The 16656-nt window shown below is 47.3% G+C and overlaps 1 protein-coding gene across 1 annotated transcript in view; it reads left to right on the top strand.

Moving 5' to 3' along the window:
- Window positions 1-44: 44 nt before the first annotated feature.
- The window catches only part of USP7 (ubiquitin specific peptidase 7), a 71540-nt gene continuing 54928 nt past the window's right edge, over window positions 45-16656 (top strand). The window contains exon 1 of the mRNA XM_032258083.1: window positions 45-192. Within this exon, the coding sequence (XP_032113974.1) occupies window positions 117-192 (76 nt within the window). The 5' untranslated portion in view covers window positions 45-116. The remainder of the gene's footprint in view (window positions 193-16656) is intronic.

Below are 16656 nucleotides of genomic sequence, written 5' to 3'. Positions count from 1 at the left end.
AGGAGGAGGCCGCCCCGCCGCCGCCGCCGCCGCCGCCGCCCCGGCTCGCCGCTGCCCGCCCGCCGGGCCCGCAGCCCCGGCCCCCGGCCGCAGGCGAGGCCCAGGCCGCGGCCGACATGAACCACCAGCAGCAGCAGCAGCAGAAAGCGGGCGAGCAGCAGCTGAGCGAGCCCGAGGACATGGAGATGGAAGGTGAGGCCCGCGGGCCGGCCGCGGTGGGGCCGGGGTGAGCCTTTCATTGTGGCCGGGGGAGCCGCGGGAGCCATGCGAGGGGCTCGCCATCTTTAACCAGGCCCCGGGCGGCCGCCGGGCTTCGGCCTGGCCTCCCGGCCCGGCACGGCGAGGCTGCAACGTCATGCCGGGCCCGCGAGCGGGGGGCGGCCGCTGGGACCCCGGCCGGGTGCATTGTCCCGACCCCGCGTCCGCCGGGCCTCCCCGGCACAAAGCGCCCGGAGTTGCAAATTAGAACGCTCCGGCTGCATAGGGACGGAGGTGTTTTCTCGCTCAGGTTGGGAGGCGGGCTCCGGGGACCGTCCCCTTTCTGGGGCGTCCTGTTGGATCCGGTCTGGCTGGCGAACTCCTGACCTCCCCGGGCGCGGGGCTCGCCCGCACCTGCTCCTGTGCGCTCCCCCGGAGGGCGCGCCATGGCTCGGAAGCGCTCCTCCAAATCACTTTCTAACAGCACTGCCTAGCGTCGGGCTTACATTCGAAAACACCTGCAAGGAACGCAGATCTTGTCAGGCTTTGGACTGGCCCAGAGTTCTGTCCTGGGCTCTGTTGGTTTCCGAGTCCACCTGTTTTTCGGGGAGTTTGGCACCTGGCAGTGTGTGGTGTAGCCAGCATCCGGTCAGGTGTGTGCTTACAACCGTGCGAAAGCCCTGCCGCACATGGCGCCTGCTTCAGAATCAAACCTGACTAGAAAGGTAACTCACTTTTTTGTCGATGTGGCAGTAATTTTCCAAGGCACTGAAATTGAGATACGGAATCTTGGTTATAAAGGTTGCATGTAAAAACACTGTAAAGAGAAGGGTGTTGGATTTACGGAGTTGGTCATTGGAAGGCACTTTTTATTTCTCATGGCGCATTCTGCTGAACAAAGCAAAGCCCAAATGGTCTTTAAAAAGTTTTTTTTTAACCTGCGTGACTGGTTCAGGCTGTCGGGAGTCAAATGGAGGCCACCTGAATGAAAAGGACGTGGAATGCTTTATTCTAGTTTTGCTTTTAGCAAGGGATCTTGGGGTGCGTCAATGAATGAGGCTCTAAGGGAGCTCAGGAAAAGCAGTGTTTATCCTGTGAGGTGGCTGCAAGTGTGGGGCGCTGCACACCGGTTGGTGGGAACACTTAAGCGTGATTGGTGTTCCCCTCTGAATAACTTACTGCCAGTAATTGGATGGTCATTGAGAAAATGGCAGGCCAGGTTGCAAATGGCAAAGTCGCTGGGATTCTGCACCAGGCACTCCCCGGTGGTACTTAATCAGTGGTGGTAATGAGGGACAGAAGAGCGGAGTCCACGCCACGGACTGAGTTATCTATTTCACTTGGCCCCAGCAAAGCAGCAATAGAGCGCCTGGCATATGTGATTAACAAATAGCTGAACAGAAGTACATTACTGAGAATTTTGTGTATTCCTTTTATGCTATATTTTGCAGCCCATCTAAAACAAAACAAAAGAAAGGTTGCTTTTCAGTTCCCGTAGTCAAGGCAAATACACGAGCATATGGATTTCCCGTGACAATGTCGTACCACTTTCCGAGTGTTTTTGGACACTACTGAGAATTAGTAAACGGAGACATTAATGCAGAGCATGTATCTTTTGGAAAATGACCCCTAGGTCCACAAATTTCAAGGTCTTTGCCTTTTTTTTTTTTTTTTTTTTTTGAGGCGGAGTTTTGCTTTTGTTGCCCAGACTGGAGTGCAGTGGCGTTATCTCTGCTCACCTCGACCTGTGCCTCCCCGGTTCAGGCGATTCTCCTGTATCGGCCTCCCAAGTAGCTGGGATTACAGTCATGCGCCACCACGCCTGGCTAATTTTGTATTTTTAGTAGAGATGTGACTTCTCCATGTTGGTCAGGCTTGTCTCGAACTGCCGACCTCAGGTGATCGCCCGCCTCGGCCTCCCAAAGTGCTGTGATCACAGGTGCGAGCCACTGTGCCTGTCCGGTCTTTGCCTTTAAAAGACTAGAGAGTGTTGAATTTTTAGGAATTCAGCAGTCCCTATGCATGTTTCCGAGGATACTTTTCTTTTCTCATGAAGTGAAGTTTTGTTTTCATATTACGGTTTGTATTGGAAAGGTAACCCCTAGGACAATTTACCAGAATTTCAAATTCGATGGCAGAGGTTTTAGTTAATAATGCTGATTGCTTAAACTCATTTCTTCTGAGTGGGCACCTGTCTGTTTCATTATCCATAAGATCCCTTGTCTTGTAGGGATCGCATAAGGGTGTAGTAGTACCCTGTGAGTACTCACAGGTGTGTGGTTTAAAAAACTAGCTTAGGCCATCTGTTTTCAGCATTTTCACTCCTGAAATGTGGTGCTAGGCTTACGATGGGAATGTGACTTAGGATCTCAAAGAGTGAAAGAATACTTTTGTGAAAAGCCAGAACGGAGAAATTTATCTGTTATCAACTCATTCGCTTCATGGGCCAGGCTGTGGGTGGAGTCCGGGTCAGAGCTAGAGGCTTGCACCTGTTTATTGTGTTTGCCTCGGTTTCTACAGAACCAGCAGCTGGGAACTGTCAGGATCGGAACACCTTGAGGAAGGGAAGGCTTAATAAACCAGGAGTGTCCTGCCTGCGCCTCCTGGGCAGGGTGGTTTTGAAGGAACCTGGGAGACTGGTTAGGTTGGTTATTTTTTCTCTTTCAATAGGTCAGTATGAGTTTGCTCTCTGGCCTCACATTCTTGGGGTCGCATTTGCTTTTGAGCGAACTCTGCGTACCTTTGCATATTCACTAAAACAGCAGTGCTCTGGAATAGTTATTTTAAAAATGCCGGAGCAGTTAGGAAAGTGGAGGGTGAAGTGCGGAGAGGGAAGAGGTGAGGGGCTGATGGCAGTTTGCTGGGGTTGCGACCACACACTCCCTGTAAGGCTTGAAAGCAGCCAGTTGCATGTTTCTAGTTGCAAGGCAGATAGAGCTGTGGAGGTTGTGGAGGTGGTGGCATGATTAGGTCTGGCCAGGAATAAGGTGGCTTGGCAGTGTATTTATTGCCTCTCTAACTTTGGCCATAGAGGTCTAGGGGCTGAAGGAATGACTTGTACAGTCTCTGTCCTCTGAATACTGTATGGTCATCTGGTCCATGTAGAGGGTGTTGAATCAACAGGAAGTTATCCGGAGGCCTTGCCCCTTCAAACAAACTGTTTTTTTCCCTGGTGTGATTCTTCTGTTCGTGTGAGCAGTCTCAGAGTGTCAGCTCTGAGACGAATGGGATAGGTGTTGACTTTTGTACGATACTTAGACTGCTGCTCTTAGGAGCAAATTAATGGGTCAGATGCAGATTCTGAAAATAATTGATAACAGGCTTCTGTGTTTTGTTACAGGGGTGGTAGTGGTGGGGTTTCTTCCAAACTTTGTGCAGTTACTTTTCCGCTGAAGCACGTTTGTGAACAGAAAGTGACTTCTCTTGCACACACCCACCTGTATAAGCTTGTGCTGTTGTAATTAATTATAACTAATTAGAAAATTCTTTCAAACAGCACTGTAACAAGACAAAAGTCAAATACAAGGGTGTTGATTTTCCTTACATTGGCTTATGTTGCTAAGATAATTCTTTGCAAAGCTACAAGATGAACATGAGCTCAGAGAACCCAGTACAGAAGAAATTAGGCCAAACCTAGCATCTCTCTCTGGTATGAGCATGTCAGGTTTTGATAAGATTCAAAGCTATTCCCCAGGCTTCAGCTCTCCTTATTTCTGGCTGCTGATGCTGATTATTAATTTTTTTCTCTATGATCAAATGATCGCTACTAGCAAATAGAGGAAGAACGTATCCTTTTTTTTTTGAATTAGTGTTTTGAAAAAGGTGAACAAGGTCATTAAGTTAAAATTCATTGTAGGACAGTGTGGTGGCTAAGACAGTCTGGGTTTAAAGTCCGGCGTGGGTTTGAATCCGGATTTTGCCATTTAATTGCTGTGGGACCTAATGCACATTGCTTAAGCTCTTGGTGCCTCAGTTTCTCCATCCCTTAAAAGCGGTCATTCGTGCCTGTCAAGGTTGTTGTCAGACTGGAATTGCCAAGCACATGTAAAGGGCCTGGCACGGAATTTGGAGCATAGGAGCTATTCAGTGCATGGTGCTGCTTTGATGGTAGGGCTTTTGCAGCTAAGAAAACATTACGCTTATGTTAGAACTAAAGTGGGGCACACACCACAGGTGGGGCCATTGAAGATGGGTGCTATGTGGAAAGGGCCCACAGTAACTATATCCTGTGTGGATTAGGGAGAAGCCATGCGGCCTCCGCCTAGGCAATCCTGTTCATGAAATCTTGGGCTTGATGTGCCTGGATTGGAATTTTAGGTTAAAGGTGTAAAATATATATATATATGTATATATATATATATATTTTTTTTAATTTATTTTTAGTGTTAGGGTTTAAAGGTGTAATGTTTTGAGAACAATTTGCTCTGTGGTAAAAGTCGAATGGATTTGGTGCCATCTGCCACTGGTGCTTAGCTGTGGTCAGCCTGGTGGCCTTCTCATGATTCTTCAACGAATGCTAGAGCTCCCTACGATGAGTCTGGGGAGGTGGAGCAATAGATAGTGGCAGGGAAACCATGTCCCTGAGTGTGCAGATGTTGGGAGTCAGTCTTGAAAACACATGCCTCTATCCCATATCCTGTTGTCAGGCCCGTTTGATTTTTCCAGACATCCCCTGAAAGCAGGCCCTTGCTGCCTTGTGCTACAGCTGTGGTGGTAGCCTCTCTCCTGGTCCTGCTTCCAGCCTGCCCCACCCCACGGGCTATGAAAGCTGTTGCCCAACTGGACTTCTCTCCTGCCCCTGCCCTGCTGAAAAGGACTTCTTGTCCTACCTTCCCTATAGGAAGTCACATAGCCAGGCGCTCAGGATGGCCCCAGCTTCCTTGCTGCTACTGGCTCCCAGCACATGTGCACTTGTGTGGACACAAACAGGACAAATAACCCAGGAAAGTGGTTCAAAATCCTACCCAGGGGCCACCTTTCCCCCAAGCCTTTCTGGTCACCTCTGTCCCTTGGCTTGCATAAGAACCATGCACTTTTTGCCCCATTTGCTACAGTGCGGGTGGGTTGGATGTTGGGGTGCCTCCTCCACACTCAGCTTATTTGCTCTCAAGGTGACTGTCTTGTGTTTTTTTTTTTTTTCCTTTTTTTAACCCTTCCATACACATTCATGAAGTAAGTTTTTTTTTTTTATTTATTCTTTTTTCTTTTTTTTTGAGACGAAGTTTTGCCCTTGTTTTGATGCCCAGGCTGGAGTGCAATGTCGAGATCTTGGCTCACTACAACCTCTGCCTCCCGAGTTCAAGTGATTCTTCTGCCTCAGGCTTCTGAGTAGCTGAGATTAAGCCTGGCTAGTTTTGTGTATTTTTAGTAGAGACAGGGTTTCTCCATGTTGGTCAGGCTGGTCTCGAACTCCTGACTTAAGGTGATCCGCCTGACTCGGCCTCCCAAAGTGCTGGGATTACAGGCGTGAGCCACCACACCAGGTCAAGGTGACCATCTTAAGGTTTCCATTTTGTTAAATTTATTTGTGGGAGTTGCTCATTCAGGAAACACTTTTTCAGTGTGCTCTGGGAATAAACAGTGGTGCAGGAGATGGCTGGCTGGCAAGTGGCCCTGAGAAAGATGCTTAAGCCATAAAACAGTATTGCTTTGATAGCAGCTCATTTAGTTTTACTGCTTTTAACGTTAACCTAATGGTGTTTTTTTGATCCTTTCGGAAGTAAAAGCCTGTTTTCCAGACAAAGACATTGATAGACTTTCATAACTAACTCAAAATTTCTTTTTTTTTTTTTTTTTTTTTGAGACGGAGTTTCGCTCTTGTTACCCAGGCTGGAGTGCAGTGGCGCGATCTCCGCCTCCTGGGCTCAGGCAATTCTCCTGCCTCAACCTCCTGAGTAGCTGGGATTACAGGCATGCGCCACCATGCCCAGCTAATGTTTTGTATTTTTAATAGAGACGGGGTTTCACCATGTTGACCAGGATGGTCTCGATCTCTTGACCTCGTGATCCACCCGCCTCGGCTTCCCAAAGTACTGGGATTACAGGCTTGAGCCACCGTGCCCGGCTCAAAATTTCTTTTGGGTATTTTGTAAAGTATATTTTTGTTAGTGCTTTGTGTTTTTTAAACATTATTTAAGAGACAGCATCTTGCTCTGTTGCCCTGGCTGTAGTGCAGTGGGATGATCATAGCTCACTGCAGCCTCAAACTCCTGGGCTCGAGTGATTCTCCCACCTTAGCCTTCCAAGTAGCTGGGACCACAGGGTCGGCATGACTGCATCTGGCTGTTTTATTTGTTTGTTTTTTTTTTTATTTTAAGCTTTGTAGATATGGGGTCTTGGTATGTTCAGGCTGGTCTGGAATTCCTGACCTCAAGCAATTCTCCTGCCTGAACCTCTCAAAGTACTGGATTATAGGTGTGAGCCACCTCACCCAGCCTGTTTGTTTTTTGCATGAATAACAAGTGGGTATCCTGTTTGATTTCCAAGGCAAAGAAATTTTACCCTTGAGAACAAGAGTTGTAACAACGTATTTCTTGCCATGTACCCCTATGACAGCGTTAAATGTCACCTGCTTTAATTAATTGTTCTGAACTAATTTGTACTTAAGAAAGTTGGAGAAGCAGGGTTTTAAGTGTCACACGTAGGCAAGAAAGTCGGTTATGCCATCTTTCTAGTAAGTTAACACATGCCTCGGCTAATAAGTCAGATGTGTTGAAATTCTTTAGGAGAGGTCTACTTTTGAGGATTGGTAATTTTACCTTTTTATTTGTAAGTTGGAAAAAGTAATTAGTATGTTTCTTATATGGAGAAATCCACCAACCTGAGCCAGAGCAGGGATGCTTCCAGAATTCAGTGATGACACCCCTGAGACAGAGACTTGCAAGTGTCCAACATGGGACGGGAAGAGGGGCGTCTGGGAGAAGCCACCGTGAGAAGTAGCGTCAACTTGTCTGTGTTGTGTTGCCCAGAAGGGCCGGGCTTGGCAGCCAGTAGGGCACTAGCTGCAAGGGGCTGGGTCCTCACTCTGCTCTGCCTGTGTCTGTGTAAAGCAAATTCAGTTTTTTTTGAGACGGGGTCTTGTTTTATCACCCAGGCTGGAGTGTAATGGGGTGATCTTGGTTTACTGCAACCTCTGCCTCACAGGTTCAAGCAATTATCCTGCCTCAGCCTCCCGAATAACAGATTACAGGCACATGCTGCCATGCCCGGCTATTTTTTTTATTTTTAGTAGATATGGGGTTTAACCATGTTCGTCAGGGTGTTCTCAAACTCTCCACCTTAGGTGATAGGCCTGCCTCAGCCACCCAAATTGCTGGGATTACAGGCCTGAGCCACCATGCTCAGCCTTTTTTTTTTTTTTTTTTAAATACAAAATCTCACTCTGTTGCCCATGCTGGAGTGCACTGGCATGATCTGTGCTCATTGCAACCTGTTTCCCCGGTTTAAGTGATTCTCCTGCCTCAGCTTCCCAAGTAACTGGGACTACTAGCATGGGACTACTTGGGAAGGTGAGGCAGGAGAATCACTTAATCCTGGCTGATTTTTGTATTTTAGTAGAGATGGGGTTTCACCATGTTGCCCAGGATGGTCTCGAACTCCTGAGCTCAGGCTCTCCACCCCCCACCTTGGCATCCCAAAGTGCTGAGATTACAGGCGTGAGCCATCGCGACCGGCCGAATTCAGTTCTTAGCACACCCCTTGAGGGGTGGAGACACTTGTGAGGTCACAGCTGTTCATAGTCTCAGAGATGATCATGTGTCCTTGGAAGGAGCCCATGTTATCTGCCAGGAGCTCTGGGAGCAAGTGTTGTGCCCCAGTCTCAAGGTGGTGATCCCTGATTCTCTTTGGGTCATTGAGAATCTAAAAGCTATTTAGAAAGAGGCTCCCTTGTAAAACCAGGACAGGTCATGTGATTTTTCTGCCTGCCTTGGAAGATCAAAAAATCCAGGCCCGTCTGTTTTGATTACATGCCAGTGACTAAGGTTTCCTGACATCCTGATACTGGGAGGACAGTGTCCTATGTTATGTACCAACCTCCAGCTCTCGCAATAAGTTGTTAAACTGGCATCTGGTTTGGAAAGCATGCTGTGTGTTTGGTAGGGTGACCTGTATTGTGGAACGTTGTCCCATCCCAGGGTGTGGCCGCAGGTGTCTAGGTGATAATCTTACTTTTGGCTGTCATGCCACCCCATTCACAGCCCTTCAGAAAAAGTTGAGGAGAGTGTGTACAAGTGACACCATGTGGCATTGCTTTGAATACGTAGGCTGAGCAAACCTTTCTACTCCACAGCCCCTTAAAAAAGCTCTAAGCCATTGACCTCGATTTGCAAGTACATTTCATCAATCAGACTTTGGGGGAATAAATTATATTTCATGACTCTTAATTGACCCAATGCAATTCCTGTTTTTTATTGTTGTTTTTTGAGACAAGAGTCTTGCTCAGTTGCCAGGCTGGAGTGCAGTAACTCAGTCTCAGGTCACTGTAACCTTTGCCTCCCGGTTTCAAGTGATTCCCGTGCCTCAGCCTCCCGAGTAGCTGAGACTACAGGGGCATGCCACCACGCCCAGCTAATTTTTGTATTTTTAGTAGAGAGGAGGTTTCACCATGTTGGCCAGTATGATCTGGATCTCCTGACCTCCTGATCTGCCCGCCTGGGCTTTCCAAAGTGCTGTGGATTACAGGCGTGAACCACCACACCTGGCAGTGCAGTTGCTTCCCCTCCCCTAGGACTTTCACTATGTTGCCAGGCTGAAGTGCAGTGGCATGATCTCTGCTCACTGCAACCTCTGCCTCGAGGGTTCAAGGGCTTCTCCTGCCTCAGCCTCCCGAGTAGCTGAGATTATAGGCTTGCGCCAGCATGCCCAACAAAGTTTTTTGTATTTTTAGTAGAGACGTGGTTTCTCGATGTTAGTCAGGCTGTTCTTGAACTCCTGACCTCAGTTGATCTGCCCCCCTTGGACTTTCAAAGTATTGGGATTACAGGCGTCAGCCACTGCACCCAGTGCAATTCCTATTTTGAAACAAGCATGTGAGCTTGGGCATGGTGGCTCATGCCTGTAATCCCAGCACTTTAGGAGGCTGAGGTAGGAGGATCACTTGAGCCTTGGAGGTCGAGGCCACAGTGAGCTATGATTTCATCACTGCGCTCCAGCCAGGGTGACAGGGGCGAGACAGTGGCTAAACAAAAACCACTGTAAGTGTCTAACCCTGTGTTTTACAGCCATGGCAGCCGCCAGTGCTGTGGTGACTTGAATTAACAGTTAACTCATTTGGGTAGCCTCATTTTATGGGCTCAATAGGTAGTGTGACCACCCTGTTGGGCAGTGCAAATGTAAAACAGTGTCAACTCGTAGAGTTGTATGGCCAGTGCTGGCCTAACCATTTGGTCCGAGTCTTGCTTAGATGGTGTATCTGGTAACATTAGGCCCGATTGAATGTTGGAAAAATGTAGCGTGCCCTGGAAAAACAAAATGAGTAATAATGTTGAAAACTTTTCAGATGAATGGTTCTCAGGCAAACCCCATAGAGCGGGGTTTCTCAACTTATTTGTGGTGAAGGAGCAAGGTTTCTCTTAAATTTTTAGTCCATGATGGACAATACTGTCCTTCATTTCTTCATTTCTACATGCAAACAGATTATTTAAGAAGTAAAATAACATAGCCACGCAAAAACAGAAGTCCCAGTTTATTAAATACAACAAATGTAAAATTACATTTCAGCAGTTACTCTTAGAACAAACAGACGTGGGAAGAAAGAAGAGAAATGCAGAGCTCGGCATTGTGGCTCATGCCTGTAATCCCAGCACTTTGGGAGGCTGAGGCGAGTGTATCATGAGGTCAAGAAATCGAGACCATCCTGACCAACATGGTCAAACTCGGTCTCTACTAAAAATACAAACATTAGCCAAACATGGTGACACACACTTGTAATCCCGGCTACTCTGGCGGCTGAGACAGGAGAATCACTTGAACCTGGGAGGTGGAGGTTGCAGTGAAACCGAAATCACGCCCAAAACTCCAGCCTGGGCAGCAGAGCAAGGCTCCGTTAAAAAAAAAAAAAGGAATGCACAACATCTTCATAGAAAGTGGGTATAGGCGATTAATAGAGTGATTGGTCCCGACACACAGTGTCATTCACCTTGTGGTAGCTGAGCAGAATGTTGTGTGAAACAGCAGTTGCTGTTGTGTTTTTTGTTTTGAGTCAGAGTCTTGCTCTGTCACCAGGCAGGAGTTCAGTGACACAGTCTTGGCTCACTGCAACCTTCGCTCCTTCGCTTCCTGGGTTGAGGCGATTCTCCTACCTCAACCTCCTGAGTAGCTGAGACTATATAGGCTCATGCCACTATGCCCAGCTAATTTTTGTATTTTTTTTTTTTTTTTTTTTTTTTTGAGACGGAGTTTCGCTCTTGTTACCCAGGCTGGAGTGCAATGGCGCGATCTCGGCTCACCGCAGCCTCTGCCTCCTGGGTTCAGGCAATTCTCCTGCCTCAGCCTCCTGAGTAGCTGGGATTACAGGCACGTGCCACCATGCCCAGCTAATTTTTTGTAGTTTTTTAGTAGAGACGGGGTTTCACGATGTTGACCAGGATGGTCTCGATCTCTTGACCTCATGATCCACCCGCCTCAGCCTCCCAAAGTGCTGGGATTACAGGCTTGAGCCACCGCTCCCGGCTTAATTTTTGTATTTTTAATAGAAACAAGGTTTCACCATGTTGGCTAGGATAGTCTTCATCTCTTGACCTGGTGATCCACCTGCCTCAGCCTCCCAAAGGGAGGGACTGCAATTGTGAACAACTGCACCTGGCCACAATTTGCTGTTGTTAAACTACGCAAACCTCAAATGAATACAGACCTGCATATTAAGTAAATTTTTTGGCGAGGCGTCATCTCTGTAGAAAGCTTCAAGGATGTATCGTATAAACTTATAGCTAAATTGCCTTCCATTGAAAAAAATAAGATTCTGGATTTTACTTTTGAGTTAACAAGCTAATCCTAAAATCTCACAGACTGTAATGTGGTCCCACCACACGTGACCGGAATGCAGTCACACCTCATGTGAGTGATGAGTTTGAGAACACCCAAGCTGCATCATGCTCTGTTTAGAGAGATGAGCAAGCCCACTGAACACGTTGGCATGTTGCAGCATAGTCAGATTTCTTAAAAGGGTATCTAAAGTCTCAGTCTCCATTTCCTTTAGGTTCCCAGGGGCAGCTTGTCTTCTCCCCAACACCTGTTTCTTACTGCCTGGATCGTTGTTCAGACTTCACTTAGTGGCAGCAGGGGCATCCTTGGTGTCCTGTGGTGCCCACAGAGGGTGGTGCAGGCTTTCCTTCACCAAACAACTCCTGACTGTCAGGAACTGTGCTGGCTGCTGGGTTCTAGTCCCGGCTCCGCCCCCAACAGGACCGCCCCAGAAAGTGAAGGAGCCCTGAACATGTGTGTAAGGGAGGGCTTCTTGAAGGTCTCTGTGGAGTGGTGATGTGCTCTAGTGGCTTATGAGAGACCGAACTGGCTTACTGCAGGAAGGGGGAGCCTCAGGTTTGGCCTCACAAGAGAAGGTAACACAGCTGAGTGAAAAGAAGAGGTGAGTGTGGTCATAAGCAGGAGGGGTGGTATAGCAGGATGAGTTTGGGAACTGCCAGTCTCTGTGACTAGAGGTTTAGGGTCTGTGGTTGGCAGAATGATGCACTGTCCCCCAAAGGTGTCCACATTCTAATCGCTGAAACCTGCAAATGTTATGTTACATTGCAAAGGGATTTTGCAGACCTGATTGAATTCAGGATCCCTAGTGAGGAGATGGTCCTGCGTGCCCCAGATGAGCCCAGTGTACTCACAGTCATCACTGCCAGAGTGAGGGGACCTGAGAAGACAGATGCAAGGGGAAGTCCAAGAATGGGGTGGCTCTAGAACCTGGAAGAGGCAGGGAAGCATTTCCCCCAGAGCCTCCAGAAGGAGTGCGGCCCTGCCAGCACCTTGGTTTTAGCCCAGTGAGTCACATTTCAGACTTCTGACCTCCAAAGCTGTGACTTACCTGGGTCACCCAGAGCAAGTGGCAGAGCTGGGATTGGAACCCATGCGATCTGGCTTCACTGTAACCAGTATGCAGCATTGGTCATAAAATAGCGGTTACTGCTTTTTAATTAATTGATAAATTCCTAGCGCTCAGGCAGTCCTCCCACCATAGCCTCTTTGTAACGGGGACTACAGACACATCACCCCGGCTAGTTTTTTTTTTTTCTTTTTGGTATAGACTGGGGTCTACTTTTTTATTTAAACACCCTCCTGCTTTCATCCCTTTTTCTTCCCTCACTACCCAAAAGTAATGAACTGCAGTTGGTCTTCCCCGTCTGAAGATTGTGATGTGGTTCACCACATGCTTTGAATATAGAAGGTAGCCCACTGCTTGAATAGGCCAGGGCCACAGATACACTTCAGGTGGCATTTGGTGACATAAAAAGAGATGAAGGAAAATAATGCATGTTGGTAGATTTCTTCCTTTGCGAATCAGGTGTTCAGTAACAAGTTTTTTTTTTTTTAATATATATATATTTTTTTATTTTTTACAGAAAAGTATTTTATAAATAGTAAAGCATCAAATAAATGCCACTTTTTGTTTTAAAATAATATGTTTAAGAAATAATCCTAAGGGGAAAAGGTCTGCTTTGTCGAATAAAGTAATTAAAGCTTTTTTTTTTTTTAAACAGAAGAACAAATAAGGATAAAACAGGGACAGGCAGGAAAATGTCAATGTGTTTGCATCAGCCAGGCTGAGCTGTGCTTCAGGAGCAAGCCTCAGATATCAGGGACTTCACACAGTGAACCTTGGCCCTGTGCTGGCGAAGCTGGCCCTGCATCTGTCTTCTTCCAGGGCAGTGGTCCTCCAGGCGGTGGCTGCCTGATCCTGCCTGCTATGCTCTGCGGCTCCACCATCTTGGTTACCTCTGCCCAGAGCCCATCAGAACTGGTTGTGGGATCCTGCGTAACTATAAGGGAATGTGTGGGAGCCATGGAGTGTTTGGGGAGGGCAGTGGTCTCTGCACCACGTTCACCACATCCTGACCACCTCTTCTGTGGAAAAGGCTCACAACTCATTGGTCCAGGTGGCCCGGGTGAGACACTGAGGCAGGAAAGCCCTCAGCTCAACTTTGTCATCTTTAACCTGTCTCTTCAGTTCAGAAGAAGCTGGTTTATACACTGGAGCACATCATCTAGCAGTCCTTTCTATATGTTCTGAAAGGATGTTGACTGTATCATGTGAGCTCTGTGTTCTGTGAGCCGTGTTGTTGCTGCCAGCTCTGAGATGCTGGCCCAGTGTGTTTTTGTCACCACATGACTGTTAGCATGATCGCTGCTGCCTGTAGTTCTTAGAGCCAGGTTGAAGACTCTAATGCAAAATTGTGTTTTTGTTTTTTTTTTTAGTTGCATTTTAGGTTTTGGGGTACATGTGAAGAACATGCAAGATTGTTGCATAGGAACACATGTGGCAATGTGATTTACTGCCTTCCTCCCCTTCATCTGTATCTGGCATTTCTCCCCATGCTATCTCTCCCCAACTCCCTACCCCTCACTGTCCCTCCCCTACTTCCCCCCAACCAGCATGTGATGCTCCCCTCCCTGTGCCCATGTCTTCTCATTGTTCACCACCCGCCTATGAGTGAGAACATGTAGTGTTTGATTTTCTGTTCTTGTGTCAGTTTGCTGAGAATGATGGTTTCCAGGTTCATCTATGTCCCTACAAAGGACACGAACTCGTCGTTTTTGATGGCTGCATAATATTCCATGGTGTATATGTGCATATATGTTTTTTAAAGATGGGGTTTCACCATGTTGGTCAGGCTGGCCTTGAACTCCTGACCTCAGGTGGTCCACCGGCCTTGGCCTCCAAAGTGCTTGGATTACAGGTGTGATCCACCACGCCCGGCCCAGTAACAGGTTTTAATGAGATCCTGAGCTGAATGAATCATTACTAAAGCAAACCATCCTGGGCTGTATGTCTCTGAGTATATGGAGTGATTTAAATGTGAAAAGGCCTGAGTCTTGTCTGCTAGGGCTCAGGGCGCAGGTGTACAACATCTCAGCATACCCAGATCGCTAGATGTGCAGAGATAGATATTACAGCATTTTGGATGTAAATATAGCTTCATGGGTTCAGGTCTTCAGTCATCCTTATGCCCACAAGCCCTCTGCATTTACAGATGAGCAAATAGGATATCTAGGCACTCTCTCCAAGCCCGCAGAGCTCATTGCATCAACCCGGCTGGTTCAGGCCCGGGTGGGTGAGCTCCCTGCTCCGGTGTCAGTATTCTCTGTGGAGCCCTGGTCAGCTGGGGTGGTGTCCTTCCTGTTGACTAAATCACCTGGTTTCTTTAAGATGGCAGCTTTCACAAGGTGAAAGGAAAACTGGGTCAGGGCTACCAGAGAGGCTCAGGATTCCTTAACTGAGCAGAGGTTGAAAGACATTAGGAGACTTAAGATGCCAGTCTCTTGCAGGTCAGTCACTCTTAAAAAAAAAAAAAAAAGAGGTCAGTCTCTTTGCTTCCTTAACTTACAGCTAGCTGTGTGGTATTTATTGTTTTTGTGGCATATTTTGAATATTTTCTATGTGGCCCTCTTTCTCTGACAATAAATTTTTAAAGATAAATATATGTATGTATTTATATATATGATGTACATCTTCATAGGCAACTGGAAGAATATTTAGTTTGTAAAGTGACTGTAACAGTCAAACAGTGGCAAGACTACAGTTTTAAAGACAGAAATCCTTGGTTTGCCTGTTAAGTCACTGATTGAAGAAAGTGGAAACATACACGGCTTTTTGATCTTAGTTTTCTGTATGTCTCTGCGACTCACACAATGTACAAGATCTGTGAATTCTTTGGGCATTGAATTGGATTAGTTTTTTCAGTACATGCACAGATGCTAGCTTGAATGGTTACTTACTGGTCACCAACTGTGCATGAAGTTCTCTTGGGAAAAATAAGTTGGGAGACCTGAGTTCTGGCCCCAGTGAACTAAGTCAGGAGTGACCGTGTGCACAGAACAAATGGCATGCAGTGCCCGCTCAGATCTCTGCCGCGGGCTGGTCATTGCCTGGGGAAGTGAGATGCATGTAAGCCAGGTGACCCTTGGGTCCCTAGCCAGGAGGATGTGGCCCTCCAGGTGACTGGTTGAGCTTCAGGACACAGGGCAGCCAGGCACACAGCTTCTGAACCTTGGACACCTAGCACTGCCATGTTAGTGGCAGGGAGGGCTGGGGTGGTAACTGAGACTGTTGTCTCTGTAAGCACCCAGTACCTTCGGATAGGTGCTGCTGAAAGATCTCTCCTTGCACAAGTGATAAAAGTCTTCCATGTTCTAAAGTTGAGGTTAATTGCCTTGGAGTAAGGGGTATGGAGAGAGGAAGAATTAGCACCGCACATCTAACTTTACTGTTAATGATCAGTATTTGCTTTGGAAATCAGAAGCTGTTATTTAAAATCTAGCCTGGCGCGGTGGCTCAAGCCTGTAATCCCAGCACTTTGGGAGGCCGAGGCGGGTGGATCACGAGGTCAAGAGATTGAGACCATCCTGGTCAACACGGTGAAACCCCGTCTCTACTAAAAATACAAAAACATTAGCTGGGCATGGTGGCGCGTGCCTGTAATCCCAGCTACTCAGGAGGTTGAGGCAGGAGAATTGCCTGAACCCGGGAGCGGAGGTTGCGGTGAGCCGAGATCGCGCCATTGCACTCCAGCCTGGGTAACAAGAGTAAAACTCCGTCTCAAAAAAAAAAAAAAAAAAAAAATTCTAATTCAATTTTGATGACATTAAGTTCTTTACCTTTTTAAAAGGGCTTTGTTTTTCTTAAGATACTGTTTTGTTTTTTTGTTTGTTTGTTTTTTGGGGGACAGAGTTTCACTCTTGTTACCCAGGCTGGAGTGCAATGGCACGATCTCGGCTCACCACAACCTCCGCCTCCTGGGTTCAGGCAATTCTCCTGCCCCAGCCTCCTGAGTCGCTGGGATTACAGGCACGCGCCACCATGCCCAGCTAATTTTTTGTATTTTTAGTAGAGACGGGGTTTCACCGTGTTGACCAGGATGGCCTCTATCTCTTGACCTCGTGATCCACCCGCCTCGGCCTCCCAAAGTGCTGGGATTATAGGCGTGAGCCACCGCGCCCGGCCCAAGATACTGTTTTTATCTTGAGTGTTTATCAGACAGCACTGGGTCCAATCTGTCTTTAGAACAGAAAATGTCTATTGTGGCCCCTATTCTACGAGCCTAGAAACCAAGACTCTGAGTAATAAAATTGTTTCTAGACCTTCACTGTCCACTGTGGCAGCCACTAGCCACATGTGGCTGACTAAATACATAAATATTTGGTTTTTTGGTCTTTATGGCCATATTTCAATGTGCTCAATAAGTACATGTGGCTCTTTAAATAAAAGTAAATTGCGTAAGATTAATAATACCAGTT

This window comes from Sapajus apella, unplaced genomic scaffold, assembly GCF_009761245.1.
Source record: "Sapajus apella isolate SASKATOON/1434 unplaced genomic scaffold, GSC_monkey_1.0 scaffold99, whole genome shotgun sequence".
NCBI classification, from domain to species: domain Eukaryota; kingdom Metazoa; phylum Chordata; class Mammalia; order Primates; family Cebidae; genus Sapajus; species Sapajus apella.
The sequence above is the reverse complement of the archived record's forward strand: the minus strand, read 5'-3'. Positions and strand labels throughout refer to the sequence as shown.